Source organism: Pleurodeles waltl, chromosome 5, assembly GCF_031143425.1.
Source record: "Pleurodeles waltl isolate 20211129_DDA chromosome 5, aPleWal1.hap1.20221129, whole genome shotgun sequence".
Lineage (NCBI taxonomy): Eukaryota > Metazoa > Chordata > Amphibia > Caudata > Salamandridae > Pleurodeles > Pleurodeles waltl.
In genome coordinates, this window is record NC_090444.1 from 73,812,855 (window position 1) to 73,831,417 (window position 18,563).

Here is an 18,563-nt window from a genome sequence, read left to right on the forward strand (position 1 = left end):
GTGCTGCACGGTACTGCAAGGGCAGTGGCCTGTGTTTCCTGGTGGGCCTTGTACTCGTGTGTGTCAAGAGAGACATCAGCCATCTTGGAATTTCAGGTATAACTTTGTTCATGGAGCTTGGCTTCCTTCCTAGGCAGCTGAGATACAATGTTGCTGTATCTTGCCACATGGATGTCGGTTTTCAAGCGTCAAGACCTCTAATTCATATAGGGTTGGATTTATAGAGGATCCCGAAGGTGTGTGTGATTTGAAAATAGACTCTGAAATGATTGTTGTACACTGGTTTGAGCTTGTATGCTCTGCTAAACGTTCCTGTGATGGAACAGGGCAGATTCTTAAAAGGACATTTCACATGTATAATGAACGTAGTATATAAGATATCAGATATCCAGTCCATTTATATATTGTTAAGGTGGGGAATCATAGTATGTTAATGATGTTCTTTATTTTTGAGTTCTACAGAAGAAATAACTATACTTATTTTCCATGAAAGGGCGTATAGTGACAGCTTCAAACAGTTGTTTGGGAGATGCGTAAATGTGTATGTATTTAGCAGGATATTTAGGTTTTCCTAAGTTTAGCTTTCAGGAATTTCAAGTTACCTTTCGATGCACAGAGAGTTGTATGTGGTGAGATATTTCTAATATATCACAATAAGAGGTGTGTTCAATGTTCCAATGATAAGTTATGTAAGGCATCTCTTTGTCTAGTAGAGATCCACTGATACATATCAACATTCTTGACCCCAGAAGTGATGAGGCATGGAATGGAGCCCTGTGTCTCTATTTTCTGTTATTCCTTTCCATTTCACACACCTCTCTTCTACTACTGTCTTCATGTCTTGGCGCATGTAGTCATTGGTTGGGACGTCAGCGATGGCAAAGAACATGACTTCCTTTGGATCTTGCACACAGGGTTAGTGCAAACCTTACATCTCTGAGGGTGCCTTGTAGGACCACGCACCACCAGGAGGGGTGCAGTCCCCTCTCATGCAGCAGAGGTAGGCCCTATCCACCAAAGAATTTCTGAGGTGCAGTGCAAGACAGGGACATTGCGGGCAGAACTATCAAACTTTAGAAGAATTTACACTCTAACAACAACCTGCCCATGCTCCCCAGTGCAGGTTTGGACAAGAAACTGAGAGGGGTGCCTGGAGATCCCTGACCACCATATTGCTCAGTGGGCAATTTGTCCAATCCTGCATTGACTGTATCTATATCATACCTTGCTGATTGCCTAGAGGCTCAGACTAAGCCAATACCAGCTAGTTCCCCAACAGAGTGATTACTTCATAAATAACTGTGATTAATATTGGTGTGGTGACGTCTGCCTTTAAAGTACAATATGCAGTGTGTGTTCAAAATAAATTAATTTTTCTCCTAAGTAAAAGTATTGCCTGGACAATTGTGAGACATGGCTCTCCTTAGGGAAAAATCCTTAAACTTTCTGCTTTTTACCCTCTTCCTATGCTGTCTCCCCGTGCTGGGCCTTAGGACTCTGGACACTTCCCCGCTGTCTGGCAGGGGAGAAGTGAGTTCTCCACCCTACCTGTAGGAAGAGGCAGGGGAGGACATGGCGGGTACTGCACCCTGGTTAGCCCTGTACGAAAGGTGAAGTAGATACCTGGGGGTGGGAGGGGGGAGTGGCCCTGGTTGGCAGGGGACATACGGGCTCCTATGTTGCATTGATTGGCAACCCCCTTAGCCACATCCAAGGCCTGATTGCGTAGGCCTGCGGGCACATGCGCTCAGGGTGGGGACCCCTTGAAGGGGGGTTTACTCTGAATGGGCCTGACCCCAGAGGGCCACGATAGAAGGGTCTGAGGGAAATGTACAGCCAAACAGGTGCATCCCTAAAGGATGTGCTTGGATAGGGAAGGACACCTAAAAGGGGGGTGGAGGGGCTGCTGGAGGGAAGCCAGCAGGTACCCGATTTGAGGCGCCGGTTCCCTGATAAACCGTTGTGGGCCACGGGTCCTGACCCCCTGTATGAGCGGGGGAGGGGCATGCGCAGGTGCTCCCCAAATGTGGATACCGCGCTGACCTGAGTATGGTGCACCGGGCCCGCTGGCCCTGGGTAGACCCCAGTAAGGCGTTCACCCGTGCCTCAGTACACATGGGGACTCCCTGTACAGGAAGGGCTCGGGCCAGGGAAGTGGCCCGGCAGATGTCTAAACTGCATTGGGCACCATACGACCCAGGAGCCTAGGGCTCAGAGCCCTTTCCCTCAGGCAATGCAGAGGGAAAGTGCACACACCATCCATACGGACTGAGACTGGCACTGATACCAGGGTGCGGGGTTAGAGTATCCGTGCAGAGCCAGGTATGGATGGGGAATAGCCTCTCCGACCCCAGGCATACATGATCACGGGCGGGGGCAGTGGTTTCTTAAGGGGGGCACGCATGGCTGTAGTAACCATGGTGCGCATATTTACACCTGCGTATTTCCTAATAGGAACAGAGCCTGTGGGCTCAAGCTAACCCAGGTGCACAAGCACCAGGTTGGTGGTTGTAGCCGATGGGTCTAGCAGGCGGGTGCATGCGCCAGGGCATGCGTGCCTGGGAAGTGCTGAACACCCACACATGTTTGCACTACCCATGAAAGTTGCTCTACCCATATGGTGAAAAAGGGAAGCCAAGGCTTATTAAGTCTGGTTGCAGTGTTCATTTGCAGGGGAGCGGCCTCATACTGTTTGGTATAGTTGAAATCAGGATGACAAACCTGCACCGTTTATAACTGTAGTTTTGTGATCAGTGCCCAAGAAGTGCCACTTCAGGGAAGTTAGCATTTCTAGGTCATGACTGGTTCTGGTGCCTGGACTAGTTTTGGTTTCATGCCATCACTCCCGTGGGAAGAGCACATCTGCACATTCCCCAGATGACTGCTATAAAACTCAGGCATCCCGACCAACGCCATTTGGCGCCTGGTCAGATAGATGGGGGTGAGGTTGTGACACTTTGCCTCCCGGAGCCAGAGCCTGGCACCCATAAAGATACAGATCTGCATTCCAGGACCCCAGGGCAGACAGGGAGGAAATTTAGGGGAGAAATCTGTGGTTCAAAAGAATACCCTTCGAACCACCCTCGACTTCAAAGTATTTACCTAGTATAAATAGGGATACTCAACATCTGAAACTTAGAGTACTACCTATGGATATTTGGGACCAGTGTGGCTAGACCACGTTGGCGCACTGTCAGAGGAATCTGGGTGCCCAGGAGGATAACTGTCTGAGGAGGGGATCCGCGCACCCTTCCAGATTCCAGACTGCCCTGTGGCTGATTGCCTGCTGCCGTGTGGCATCCGGAAAGTGACTCTCCAAGGGCAGGTTGGCTTGCCCCATTGTTTTCAGCACAAGTCTCAGAGACATCAAAGACCTCCAGAGGGTGACTTACATCATAATTGGCAATATCTGGAAAGCAGTGCCCTCTGTTGCCAGTACACTGTGCCGGATTCTACCTGGGAGGAGAAGTGTGCACGTGGCCTAAGGATTAAGTCTGGAAGACCAGGCGCATCAGGTGCAGAGTAGCAGAGTACTAAATGAACGACTGGTGTGCGGCCCTTCATAGTGAGGACCGCTGCATCCCGAGACGGCTTGTGAAGTGAATGGATCACTATTGTGGGACCCACCTGGGGCTTCGCGGAGGTCGAGTGGGAAGCATTTCTCTCGTGTGACCCTCGGCTGCATGCTCATTGTGTGCTTTGCCCATTCACAGGTTTGATCCCTCAGAGGTGTGGGTACAACCCGAGGAGTGCTGTACTTGGCCTAGTACAGCATGATGGAACTTGCGTCTCATTCTTGAATTCAGTAGTAAGGCAAAGTCCCAGAACACCAGTGGAAAAAGGCTTTCATTGGTTCAATCTGCTCCCAGTAACCCCGATTGGCCTGGTTTCCACAATATCTATTTTATAAACATCTAAGTATACTGAGTAGTGTTGTTTAGTTGTTTGCTTGTAACACCAAGCCCATTTGAACTTACTTGCTTCTAAAGCAAGGTAAGCCCTTTGTTTACAGTGATAAACTGAAGTGGGGTCTCATCGCTTCCATTCTTGCAGTTTTTTAAACATATGCAAACAGATAATAGCGATAATAATTTGCTTTTTACACAGCACTTCATACCACACCTCTGCCGTTTCTAAGTGCTATACATACAGATATTACTATTACCCAATTTATGTTTGCCGTGGGGAGGATGGAGGCTCAATTAGCCATGCTGAATTTGTAAGCGTCTGATCACAGCTTTGTTTCACAAGCTAAACTCATTTCATTGAGCTAGCCCCACTCCAGCTTTCCATCTCCTACAGGCTTCATCCTATGATAGTCAATGCATCCTTCAAGTTACTCGGCTCTCAAAGGCTCAAGTCTCAGGGAGCAGAGCTATCCCTCAGGTCCCCTAAATCTACTCATCTCCCATCTCTGAGAACACAGATGGCCATTATTGTAAAGAGACCTTACAGGCTGAAGATCTTACTGGCCCAGGCTCCGGTAGCAAAGATATCCTTGGGTTACACATATCTCTTCAAGATGGCGTTCTGTTGAAGACATGCGACTGGAAAGGCAGTGAACGAAGAACAACTACTACTGAATAGGAGTACTATGACCCGCCTCATCTGCTCGTTGTTTTCAGATTCTTGACCAACTCCATTACTGCTCTACAGTGGCCACATTGCAGCATGTGGCCCTTTCTACAAACACAAACATTTTTCTTAAATGCACAGGTTTCTGACAGCAAAACTGTCCTCCTGGGTAGAGAGGGATCCTAGTCCTAGGCCTCTGACAGCAGGACTATCCCTTGGGTTACATGGATCTTACGTTCCAATGTTTATGTAAGTTAGGTAAAAGCGATCTTACAGGTACAGGCAGTCGCCAATGCAGTAATACCGCATGTTAGAAAACTCTAACAGGCTCAGAACTATGGTAGTAAAGCTATGCTTATAAACAATGTCTAAGAGATATATGTGGCATTGGATATCTATTGGTTTGTATCATACAACCAAGGGATGCTATAGGGAGCCGGCAAAATTTGCATTTTAAATTGTTTCATTTACATTCTTAGTACTCAATGTGTAAAAAATGCACAATAATACAGATATCAAACATTTTGTGCTCTGATTGATAAAACATGACAGGCCAGGTGGTAGTGGGCTCCCGGCCTTGTTGAACTCATATTAAATACAGCCTCCAGGTTGGTCACACCGGACATTTTAAAAGCCAAATGTTTTTCCAAGGGTGAAGGTAAAATCCTTCCCCGCGACAAAACCCCACCTTGTATACTGCCACAAGCTTTCAAACGTTGGATACACTGGATGTCTAGTGTCTCTTAGGGAAAACGCCTACAAGCCTTTAATAATTTTTGGTTTTCTGTGGTCTCTATAATTCATTTTCCTTAGTTATATCTGGATTATGGTTGGGCGCCATTTCTTTGTAACGTAACATTTTAGATTATTTTTTTTCAATTGTGGCATTTTTGTTTTATAATGGATTTTTGAATTCAATAACTTTTATTTTTGATTTTGCTCATTACATTTTTCATTATTATTTGGTGTGAATTAATTTTGAGTAAAAAACAAATTTTTATTCAAGGCTAATTATTGATGATTTTCTTTCTTCCCCTAACATTTTAACCTCATGACCATATACTTTCTGCCTCTTTTTATTGTTGTTATATTTTTACTTAAAATTGGTGTCTACATTGGCATTTTTACTTGTATTGCTGTTGTTCTTTTGAGAAGTGCAATACCTACATCCTCCTGTATCTGAGTACCGGTTTATATCTATATCCAAGCTACTGAATGTGGGTGGGACCCGTAAAAATCTGTTTACTTTGTGGTCAGAACCACTGAGTTTATCCAGATCAGTTAGTTCCTCACAGGGTAGTTGTGATCAGAATGTGAACTAATAACCATGTTTGCATTGCTGCTTCGACTTTACATGTGGGAGGAAGCGATGATATACAATGGTGATATTATGTCAAATTTGATAAAGGCTACAGTTATCAACTGCAAACTGTGTCTAGTGTGTCTTAAAATGGCTCCAACATTGATTAGTTTAAGGCCCTGGTGTATTTTGATTGCTCTATGTTTTGATTTATAAGATTGTTAAACTCTGGTAATCTCAGAATGTTAGCTTTACTAGATTAGTTAAACCTTGTCACGCTAAATGTTCTCTAAAGGTTTCCTGGAAAATAAACTTTTTTCACATCGAGAATGTGAACCCCTTGGGTGTGCCCAACCCTAGTTCTCAGGGATCCACACAAATGTTGGATTTGTAAAGCATTTAAAAGTTCTGAATATCATCTGAAGCATTTGGCATCCTCTGTTCTTCTTCCAACAAGCGAATGTAGAAGCATCTGGCATAATGTATTTTAGAACTATGGTGGTAGAGTGTGAATACAAAAAATATGAGGCGCTGGGAGGTGTTAAAGATCCATCACATAACCTCCCTACCTGAATATGAAATCATAAAATGTGACACTATGGAGAGACCAGAAATGAACATCTTAGCATTAGTTCAATACTCCAAATATCTATAGGATGATCTATGGTGTATCGGCCCCACAGTAAAGCGAGAAAGAGATTCTTTCAGAGACAAGAATCCTCACCCACCAAGGTGGCATGCCTCATCATAGGAATCCGTGCCACGCTAGGCGGACGGTGCAGTGTCTAGCGGGTCCTTCAATGGGGGCTCTCTAGTCAGGATCTTTTCACTGCTCGTGTTAAGTGCTTGTGTGCCAGTGATAATAGTGAGTGTAGTGTCAGATGGATTAGAGAATTAAAATTGTCTATAGCTCCCAACAGTACCTTACACTATTATTTATGGAACTGTGGATCTACTGCAAGATTAAAAAGGCAGAGGACCAGCAGAACCTGAAGTGTTCTGTAGTCCCTCTCCTATAGGCGACATGTTTCACACTCTATTACCTTATATGGTCAACAGTGGCGGCCCGTCCTTTAGGGCGGAGGGGCCACGACCCCCCACCTTTTGCCCATCATGAAGAGTATCTGTCAGGCTGAACAAAGGCCAGCCCGACAGACACTCTTCATGTTCAACTCAGACAGTCAGGAGTGAGCCTTGTGCGATTCGCGCAGACTCCTGGCTGCCTGAGCTGAACTTTGCTGGGCTGAGGAGGTCACAGCTCCTATGGGTGTGACCTCCTCGGCTCAGCAAAGGTGCCTCGAGGCCCTCCCCTGGGTGACGAGGAAAGCGTCACCAATTGACACTCTCCCTGGGCGCTTCAGGTTTAAGCCCTGAAGCGCCCAGGGCAAGTGTCAATCAGTGACACTTCGTCACAGAGTGGGGTGGGGTCAGCAGTCTCACTGACCCCATCCCACACTGTGACGAGGCTGAGACTGCTGTCTTCCCTCATTGGCTGACCTCAGGTTAGCCAATGAGGGAAGGCAGCAGTCCCAACCCTCCTGGGACCTGGAGGCTGAAGGTAAGTGTGTGTGTGATATTTTAAATTCAATGTTTGGTGCGCGCGTGCATGTTTGAGTGTTATGAGTGTTGTTAATGGATGTGCGTGTGTGTGTGTGTGAAAGAATGAGTGTGTGCGATCTTTTAAAAGGAATGTTTGGTGCGTGTGTGCATGTTTGAATGGTATGAGTGTTGTTAATGGATGGGCATGCGTGCGTGAAAGAATGAGTGTGTGTGATGTTTTAAAATGAATTTTTGGTGCGTGCATGCATGTTTGAATGGTATGAGTGTTGTTAATGGATGTGCGTGCGTGTCTGTGTGTGAAAGAATGAGTGTGTGTGTGTGTGCTTCCCGCCCGCCACCCTCCCTCCTAAAGCTGCCGGCCACCACTGATGGTCAAGTGGTGCTTCTTCAGGACCTTTTGGTTGAACCCTACTATGTCTGATCACTGCCTAAACCTATAGCGATATGATTATTCTGATGCACACAGTATTATATGTGTCATACTAAATGAGTCCCTCCTACTTTTTGGTGACTTGCGGGTTCCAGGCGATATATCTGCCAGGGAATAAGATATACCAGTATACACATATTATTATTTGTATGAAGAGCGTTGTCTCTTTCATATATGAGAATGATTCTACTCATTCCAACATCATGCATCATGCAAATGTGAGCAGACACATGCGATACCATTTCTGCGTCTTTTGAAATGGTCGATTACACAGTGAGGAAAAGTCTAGTGTGCACCTTTGCTTTTCAGAGATGAGACTCTCAATCGTATCTTGAGCATCTGCAAAGAGCTGACTGCACCAAGAAGGAAATTATTAAGAAAAGCTTTTTTAACATTGGAACATTAGGAAATTCACTGAAGCAGTTGTAACTTGCTTGAGTGGCACCGGCCCTCACCTAACACAGTGTTTTTTAAAGTTCATGGACATAGTTTCATGAAAGATTTTAAGACACCAATTTAGTTGACTAAGTAAGTTTTGTACTTCTAGCTGTCAATAACTAATAACTACGGGCCTGATTTCGATTTTGGGGGATGGGGTTACTCCATCACAAACGTGACGGATATCCAGTCTGCCATATTATGACCCCATTATGTCCTATAGGAATCATGATACGGTGGACAGAGTATCTGTAACATTTGTGACAAAGTAACTCATCCACCAAACTCAAAATCAGAAACTAAATCTTTTTTTATTCTATTTTGTTGTTCTTCTTGCCATGATTGCAATGATTTTAATTAATTGTGGAATAAACATCTGAATTTTAATATCATATTTGCACCATTCCCAATGCATCTTTCCCACTGGAGATGTAGGGTCATAGCAGGTGTGGATTAGAGACAAGGATTGTGTCCGTATGCCCTGATTTACACGTTGCCGCATGACAGCTGTCTAGGACAGGCACCATGCCTCCCAACACAGTGGTAACAGTCTAAGCGTCAATGGAACGGGCTTAAAGAGATTTCGGATGCTACCTCTTGGCCAGTGTTTAGCGCATCTTTGTGCAGCAAGCTATCCACCTCAGCAAAGTCCTCTTCTGCGAACCCCACAAAAAGATGATCATCCACTCAGTGTTACATGGTATGACCAATATAAAAGCTTAAAGTCCTCCTAGGCTCCAACCAACAGAGCCTCTCCTCTTTCGATGGGTGAGTGGAAGCACGAACATTGGTAGAGTGATGAATTGCCCGATGTCGAATGGAGTCACAACTTTTGGTAAGACGTCCACCTGAGACCTCAGCACCAATTTGTCTGGGAAAAAGGCCCTATAGGACATTTGCACTGAAAGCTCCTGTGGCACACTCACAGGGTGAGCTGATGTAATCACATTGAGGAACAGGGTTTTCAAGGCCGGGAGATGCAGCAAGCAGCTATTCATAGGCTTGAAGGGAGTCCACATGACAAATGTCATAACCTAGCTAAGATCCCACTTTGGCATCACAAGCTGCAAGGGAGTTAACGTGTGTCAAACATTTAATAAAAATCATTACAATAGACAATTTGAACAACAACAGTTGTCCGGCAATTGTAGAAAGGCCAAAAGGGCTGGCAAATAACCTGTCATCGTACCCATTGTAGGGCCTTGCTGATCTAAAGAAAAAACAAACAAAAGGATGTCCAACAGGTTCACTTGTAAGTGGCCAGTGTTTAAAAACCACATCAGGTTACAAATAATTTGCCCCATTGCCCAGCATAAATGTTTTTGTGGAAAGGCAACTGGTGGCAAGAATGATATCCACCATTCCAGCAGCAAATTAAATGCAGTCAGTTGCCACCATTCAATCTCTATGAATAAAGGTGAAGAATGCGTAAATTCAGGTGATGGGCCTTGCCCTGTTGCTGAGACAGGTGGTCCTTGTGAAGTGGCAGTTTGAGTAGAGGACACATGTTCATGCCCAGGAGCTTTAGGTACCATACTCCCCTGGCCCAAACTGGGCCACTACAACGTCTTGTGCCCAGTTTTGATCGTCTTCAGAACTCAGGGCAGGAGAGGTAGAGCCAGGAAGGTGTACATTAGTCCCTTGTTCCTGTAAAGCCAGAATGCAGAAACTCCAACGTGCAAAATTGATGATACGGCACATTCTTAACTCTGTTGAAAAGATCTAGCCAGGGTTCTTCCCATTGTTAGAAGCTGCCCTGCCCCACCTCAGGATGCAGATGCCACTCGTGATCTGCCAGATGATGTCTGTTTCTTCATCCCCTCAAGCATTTAGGGACCCTCCTCCGCAATTTGCAATCAGGAAGATGCCCTGGTGCTCCAATCACCTCCAAAGATGCAACGTCTCTTGGCACAGGACCCCTCTCTGCCCTGCCTGTTGTAGTACTACATAGCATTGGTGGTGTCCATGAGAATTTCAACCAGTCTCCCCTTGATGGTCCCCCAGCAGACTGATGTGGAGCCAGTCCTTCACTAGAGGTCAGAATCCTCTGAGCTCCACATCTGCCACATGACCTCATCATCCCTGCAGTGATGCATTAAACAGCTCTCGGAGGGGGAGGGAGAGCAGAAAGCCACTGCACCAAATGTTACATATTAGCTTGGACTTTAACTCACTGGAGGAACGAGTACAAAGCTGAACAGCAACAGGATTGACCCCGGAACATCTGGGCCTACGACTTGCAGAAGTGAGACTTAACGCAAACGCAGTGACTTCTTCTTTTGTTCAACTACATCCAGCTTCATGCACCAGTCTCGGATCTCCTTCAGGTGCATGACGGTGCACTTATCACACGACTTAGAGTAGTGTGCTGTGCCTAGGCCCCAAAGACACACATGTGCATGTCCATGACCAACATCTGCTTCTTGCAGTTAACGCATGGCTTGAAACCTCTAATTTTCAGTATTTACACGATCCCCTGGCACACTGGGAAACCGTTATGGGAGTTGGTAGGAAACCACAAAATCAGGAGCGGGGCTCCGGATCTGTGTTGGAAGGCGCAGAAGGAAAACAACTGATGTCAGAACACAGGGGTGGTGTTTATATGCAGCTCCATCACTTAAGGGGCAGTGTGGAGCCTTCGCGAAGCTGCATGATGCTACCAAGCGGCCTGCAGGAGAACTGCAATTAATAAATCTCTGGATCAAATCTAATGCCTGGATTATATTCTAAGATGAGGAATCTGTGTTTCTATGGTTCTATCAAGGTCTGGGTCAATCTACCAAACAAGAGCTCACAGGGACTGAATCCCAAAGACTTGGAAGTACTGTGTCTTAGAAATACCCAAGCCTACAGACTTCCTACTCATCTGTTTATAAGTCTGATTGTACCTCTCAGACCCATTTAGATGTTTGATTCTGAGGGCAGAACATACTTGTTTCATTAAACAAAAGATGAAGTTTGTTCCTAGGTCTGTCAAGATATCTTGTGGAATTACCTGATTACATATTTGCTTATGATTTTGTCATAGGAGTAAAACCCTTGGGTAACACATAGCATAGTCCACAAGTACTTAGTGATACCCTTGGCTAGCTGTTTCCAAGGGGCTGATGAGGTCCATAAATATCCACTTGAATAGTTCTGATAATGGTGTTAATTGTAGAGAGCCTTGGAAAGCTAACCTCAGTTCTAGAGCTGAAAGGAGGTGCATTGTATGGTAGAATTCTGTCATTTGAGCATGTATCTAGCCAGAAGAAAGAGTTGATGGTTCCAAAGTCTAAACTTAGCAGTTGGGGTAGAAAAGCTTTTTTATATCTCTCAACTAAGCTTTCGAATACTCTACCCATAGACATCAAGCGCACAGAAAATCACAGGTCTTAAGGAATTGTGTTAAAACCTGGTCTTTAAGCTCTTTGCCAGTTACTTGTACAGTTTTGCATTCTGATTTTAGCACCAAGATGCCTTGGGGTAGATGTTTGTGCTTTGGAAGTTTGCATAAAGTTCATTCATTTGAGTCATTCATTATTACAAGCTAATAAAACGATTTAGTAAATTATCTTGAGTCTTCTCAGCTCCTTAATGTCCACATTTATATGACTATCCACCATCTATATGAGACGTATCATCAATTATAGCTAAACACTAAGCGTTGGACTTGTGACGTCTCCTCAGCTTGAAGACTGAAGCAGTAAATGAAACATATGGACTTTGTGGAACAGGTGCAGCTCAGTATTCTGTTCTTAACAGTAGAAGTGCAGTGGCTGCTCAGTTTTTTTTAGATTTTCCTCAACTCCCTCCTTCTACATTTAAACACTGTTCATACACTAGACATAGCTTCTACCTCTTAATTTCCTCCTGAGCCTCCATTCCTCTCCCTGTGCCAGGATTACTCTTACAGTTCCCATTGGTTGCTCCTTCTGTTGCTTCACTCTCAGAGCTGGACACATAAATCAGCAGGACTTTGCCTTGCACTTCCTCCACTACAGGCTCTCACATATGAGCAGGGTAAGTCTTCAGAATTCTACAAATGTGAACGCTTTTTATATCTTTAGATATAAACTCATGTGGCTTCCACTGCAATGAAGTTAAAGGAACTTCCATGGGTTAGTTTTTATTTTAACTCAAGAATCAATCACTTCCTACACAGCTAGCAGGGCTAAAACAAATATCAAGTGTAAATTCATTCTATGTCACTCAGACACGTCTGATGTTTCATTCTAGTAACTTGGCTGAACCAGCAAAGTGAAATCTTAGGGTTGCGAGAGGGCTGTTTCCAGGTTAAACGCAGAGTCATCAATTGATTAGGCCTGTTCACTCAATAAGTGAACAATCAATGATCCTTAGCAGAAATACAACTGGAAGAACCATTCATGTAAACTGAGATAGTATTTTGATTGCAGTTCAAACATGATATCAAAGTTTGTTGACTCGGCCACCTGCTTTGCTAGACTCCTCTGGGATGATGAAGTAAATAAATATAACACACAGAAGGGTGTTCTGGGTGGTGTAGAGCTGGAATAAAATAAATCTCATATGATGTCTACTGCTGAGTTAGCAGGGTTATTTTTCATAAATCCGAAATGTTGTCATTAGAAATGTTATGCTACCATGCAAAACAGGTTTCTATAATAACCCCACAATCTGGGATTCCCTTTGATCCCCTCACAAATAACAGTCTCCATAACTCTCTGTTTTCCCCTCACATGTATGATGATTTGGTGCCTTGGTGATCTTAGATTTCTCTCCAGCTTTGGCCTTAATGTTCATTCCATCCTAATTTCAAGGCTCGCCGACATAGGTGTATATGGTAACTTCATCAAATGTATTAGATCGTTTTTATTGAAACGCAAAGAAATGGTTGTGATCCCGGACCCCCGAGTTTGAGTTGTCGTGCCCAAAGTTCCACCTTGTCCGGTCTTTTATTTAACATCTATGCATTCCCTTTGGCTAAACTGCTAAATGCTCGTGGAACCTTATTCTAGCTGCCTGCTGATGACAACCATCTGAGTTTTAGATTCTCAGATCCAACCTCTACACTACCGGGTGATCAGTGCTCTTTGGGAAGTTCTTTATCTGTTGCCCAATGGTGGATGCCCTTAATGAGGTTAATGAATACTGATACATCTGATTTGTTGTTAGCACTCCCCCAGGCTGGCTCCTATTCAGTGCCAGCCTGACACAGTAGGTAGTGGTCCTGCACCTTATAGTTCAGTGTGTAATGTTAGTATTCAGATTCATGCCAATCTGTTTCTCAAACACAAGTCAACAAAGTTTTGAAACCCTGTTTTCCCCAGCCGAAAATGTTAAAAGTAATACTACCATTTTTAAACCCTCTGCACCATGTTACAGCAGTTAACACACTCATCCAGTCAAGTTTGGATTATGGAAATGCTATATATTTAGCCTCTCGTGAGAGGCTGTTTTATCTTCCCCATCTGCTTCAAAATGCTGCTGCTCGGCTGGGTCCACATACTTCTAAGAGGGCCCACATAAGCCAAATCCTGCATTTGCTCCACTGGTTACAAGTGAAGAGTAAACTTATTTTGAAATGTTTATTGTTCATTGGGCAGTATGCCGAGAAACTCCAGATTTCTTAGCAAAGAAATGTTCTTTTTATGTTCCCAACAGAGCCTTGTTTTCAGCTCATTCTTTTCTGCTCAGCGTCCCTCAACTCCATACTCATCTTTACGGGGACAGAGCCTTCCCAGTGGCAGCTGCAACACAGTCATGGAGGACAGTGGGGGCCATTTTGGATGCCCTTGGCCCTGTGCACAGGATGGACGTGAGGTTGTTTTCCCGGATAACTGACATTTATTGCTGATATTCCTGAAGCTAGAGGTGGAAGACCTCTCCGCTGAAGTGAGGAGAGAGAAGACAAGTCTCCTTTAGAAATCCAACAAGTCCTTTTGTTGAGTGGAGCTGCTGGTTAGCCTACCTATTGCTGTGCCATTTTGTTGATGTGGGGGTGAAGGGTGGGAATGACCTCTTAGGTGAGGTCAGCCTTTTGTCTTTCCCATGATCACATTTTGGTGTGGCTACTGACAGGCAGGTGCAAAAAACTCACACCTCCTTGTGTTTCTGTTATGAGTGCTTCAGTCTGGAGATTCTACACAAAGGTGAGTCTGGAGAGCTGCCTTGGAAGGATACTTGAGAATGTGTCTGGAGAGCAACCTGTTGAGGACATTTGAAAGAAGAACCAAGCTGACCCAATTGTGAAGATCCACATCTCCCATCTGATTGACTGTATAAAAGCGGGACCTACTGACTCACTTGTTCCAGTTCAAAGTTCTCCATGGCCGAAGATGGGAGTGCACAGTCGAGTACTCAGAGGACTGCTTTGCAACCAGGGCTAGTTTCTGCGACTACCATAGAGCACCCAAAGTCCTGGCTTGCTGGAAGAAGCTGGCCATTGACCAGAGGTGCCTAGAAGCCACGCTGCCTGCTGACAGTGGAAAGGATCCTGCCTACCATGCAGGAGCTGTGACTGTCCAGGAAGAGCCAGAAGCTATGAGACCCAAGGGCTACTGGGGTCTTCCACAGAAAGGAGTCTGGAGGAGAACAATCTGATGGCCCAGGTGTCGGTAGGCATCAGACTCTCCTGGTTGAGGTTACAGATCGAAACTGTAGAATCAGAGCTGCTCAGTATCACTACACCAACATAGCACCCTGAGCAGGTCCTGGATGAAAGCCTAGCATCCAGATGTGTCTAGGAGTGTGGCTGTGATGAGATCTGCCACGTAGGCCTACAGCAAATCCAGGTTACTTGAATCTTTGGGCTGGAGGGCCTCTGACATCATGTACCACTGAGATCCAGACCTGCGACCCTGCTGCAGCAAGAGAAGACCATGCCTGAACAGAAGTAAACGCTCCCTCCAGAAGTGTGAGAGGGACTGCTCTCTGCTGATGCTGGCCTCACCCTTATGATTCCCAAACACACACCGTAGTCACACTACAGAGAGTTTTTTTGAACTGTGATAAACTACGTGTGTTGAGCCTACTAGAGGGGGTTAATCTGCACCCAAGCCTTTATTAATGCTATCAAAGAAATTTCTGCCAAAAGGGGAAACTGGAGGAAGGAGGAAATCAGCGGAGTGGTAATATGGTAGTGGATTGAGGTACAGTTGGCCCAGCAGCAAGTTCCCCAAATTGTGTGTGCTCGTTATTACTTGTGTAGTCTTTATTTTTGGGGTGTAATAAGGTACTTTTCTTTTTCAAAGTAAACTCTGGGTTGGGCAATTAGTTACTGAACTACCGTTTGATTGTTGAGTTTTGAACTTGAGCACTCCCACATTGCCTCCCTGAAAAGCCTGTGACTGGTTGCCATGGCTACCACTGAGAGTCAAGTTCTGAAGGATTTGCACTTGGCCAAGTTAGCACAGCCACAGCAGGACAGACCCCGAGTCATCAGAGACGTACAATTGTAATCCCCACAGTTCAGGCCCAGTACTCCCTGTTTGCCTCATGGCCCCCCGAACAGGATCTGACTGTCATGGGCATAGGCATATGAGTAAAATTCACTATTTTTATATAAGACCTAATACCACTGGTTTTTCATTCCTAAGCACTATAAATCACAGGTCTTATCCCATATCATGGCACTGACCATGCAGATCTCAGAAAGATAGAAGGTTGGGTCAGCCTTGTCAAGATGTAACATCTGTCCTTCAGAAGACTGATTATCTCACCTACAAATATTAAACCTGCTGAGCCCTTCTCGAGGCTGTGGTGCATGGACATGAGACTATACAAATCAGTATATTTTCCTCACCATTCTTTCCTACGAATGAGTGCAGCTTTACTGCTGTGTGTGGATATTGATAAAGTATATCATTCTGTAATTAGCAAAGAACCAAAATATTACTCATTAGCTGCTCAATTCCAAGTGTTACTTTGCTTAGATGTCTATCTAGGGTGGGAACATCCAGTCCCTTTAAACTCAGCGAAGAACTCAGAGGTAGTGTTGAAGATATATACTGCTCAGAGCCTCCATGATCACCTGAATTTCCCGAATTGATTACCACCATGCGGCATTTCACTCTCCAGATTAAATGAGTACATTGTGTAAAACCGGCCACAATGATTGGTTGCCCTAGAGAGAAGTAAAGAGGATCCCCATGGTGTTTCTAAATGGTGTGTGAAAGCATTGATGGAAAAAAACCTCCAAAACAATATGAGACTCTTCACCTCAAAGAGATCTCTGCAGCTTGCTCGGCAGTTCTCTGTTTGATAAACAATTTACCAAATTATGCGGCAATCGGACCTCTGCTATTCAACAAACTCTCTTCTGGAATACTCTCCATCTGTACTTCCTGAAAAAGAGGACTGTGTAACAGGGAGGTGGATAATGAACATGTCTCTTACACTGCAATCTTCCTGGTCCAAAGAGCTGACCAATGCTCCAGCTTAGGCCCTGGTCGACACCTCTGAACGATGCGCCCACGTGTTTGCACTTCATGGTGACCACATATAAGTGATCCCAAAAATTAGTATAAATAATAGGCATGGTATCTTTGAATTTCACTCAGGTTACTAAGGGAGGAATATCTCAAACTTACAAGAAATATCATGATATCCTAAAAAGCCTAGGCTCTATATGCCCTATGTCCCTGTAAACAACAGCCCAACCTGGCTTTCGATGTGGCGTGTAGCACCAGATGCAGATCAACAGTCGGCTTTTCTAGCTGAAGAGCAGCGTATGTGTTCCAAGCACTTCCCAGGAGGACCGGTGTTCTCTTTGAAGTCATTAAGCTATTTTGAGTGTGATGCTCCTGCATGAAATGATGTGCCTTTTCCAAAGTCCTTTCCAAGCTCCAGTTCTTGAGCTCACCAGCAATGCCTGGGAAGGCCAATGGATGCACTTCTTGCCTTTGTCATTGTTGATAAGAGGCCTTCTTCTGAATGCCTAGGTTCAGCCCCCTTCTCTCTGTCTTGCGTCCATGTCCTCATCCAGCCTTCAGTTCGGTGTTACTATGCTGAAGCCTGTCGAATTACTCCATGTCATGCTGCAGAGAGAAGGAAAGCAAAAGCATTGTTCCACTGTTATTAGCCTTGGATGCCCAAGTGAGAAACATAAATAGAATATCACCATGTCATAAAAGGCGTATTTAAGGGAGACCATTTAAACAGCACCAAATGTTGTGTTCACTAAGACTGGGAGCAGGAGGGCTTGTGTCATTACATTTCTCCTAGGTTCAAGATAGAGGATGGTGCTTTGCAAACAGATTTTGTGTAGCACAGGTGAGGTGGCCCTTCTCTGAGTTCAGGGGAGCTGCAGTCCTAGGTGCTGACTACGACAAGATGACCCAGCGGGGCAGAGAGCAGGAAGACTGCAGCAACAGCCACTGACTGTGATCTACTGAACCAGGGAGTGCAAAGAGGCACTGACTGTGCCCAGGAGACCAATGCAGAGCAGAGAGAGGGTTCAGGGGTGCTGCAGGAGCAGTTGCTGACTAACACTCTGCAATCCAGACAAAACAGAAAAGAAAGGGGCCTGCAGGAACTCATGCTGACTGTGGCAATCAAGCGAGCAAGAGAAGGCAAGTGTCAGCAGCAACAGTTGCTGACTGTGACCTGGCAATAGATGCAAGATAGAGAAGAAATGGGAGTGCAGTAGCACCTGCTGACTGTGACCTGGCAATGTAGAGAGGGCGGGGGCTGCGGCAACAGGTGCTGACTGTGATCTGACAATCCAGGCAATGTAGAGAGGGCGGGGCTGCAGCAACAGATGGTGACTGTGATCTGGCGATCCAGGGATGTGACCTGGCAATACATGCAAGATAGAGCAGAAATTGGAGAGCAGAGGAACCTGCTGACTGTGACTTGGCAATGTAGAGAGGGCGGGGGTTGAAGCAACAGGTGCTGACTGTGACCTGGCGATCCAGGCAATGTAGAGAGGGCAGGGACTGCAGCGACAGGTGCTGACTGTGACCTGGCGATCCAGGCAATGTAGAGAGGGCAAGGGCTGCAGCAACAGGTGCTGACTGTGACCTGGCGATCCAGGCAATGTAGAGAGGGCGGGGCTGCAGCAACAGGTGCTGACTGTGATCTGGTGATCCAGGCAATGTAGAGAGGGCGGGGCTGCAGCGACAGGTGCTGACTATCACCTGGCAATCCAGGCAATGTAGAGAGGGTGGGGGCTGCAACAATAGGTGCTGACTGTGACCTGGCGATCCAGGCAATGTAGAGAGGGCGGGGGCTGCAGCAACAGGTGCTGACTGTCATCTGGCGATCCAGACAATGTAGAGAGGGCGGGGCTCCAGCAAC

General features: G+C 45.5%; 1 protein-coding gene across 1 annotated transcript in view; it reads right to left on the reverse strand.

Annotated features, from left to right (window-relative positions):
- Nucleotides 1-7,785: 7,785 nt before the first annotated feature.
- Nucleotides 7,786-18,563, reverse strand: part of LOC138295361 (sterile alpha motif domain-containing protein 12-like) — an 88,860-nt gene continuing 78,082 nt past the window's right edge. Inside the window, exon 5 of the mRNA XM_069233601.1 lies at nucleotides 7,786-17,302. Coding sequence (XP_069089702.1) covers nucleotides 17,298-17,302 — 5 coding nt within the window. The 3' untranslated portion in view covers nucleotides 7,786-17,297. The remainder of the gene's footprint in view (nucleotides 17,303-18,563) is intronic.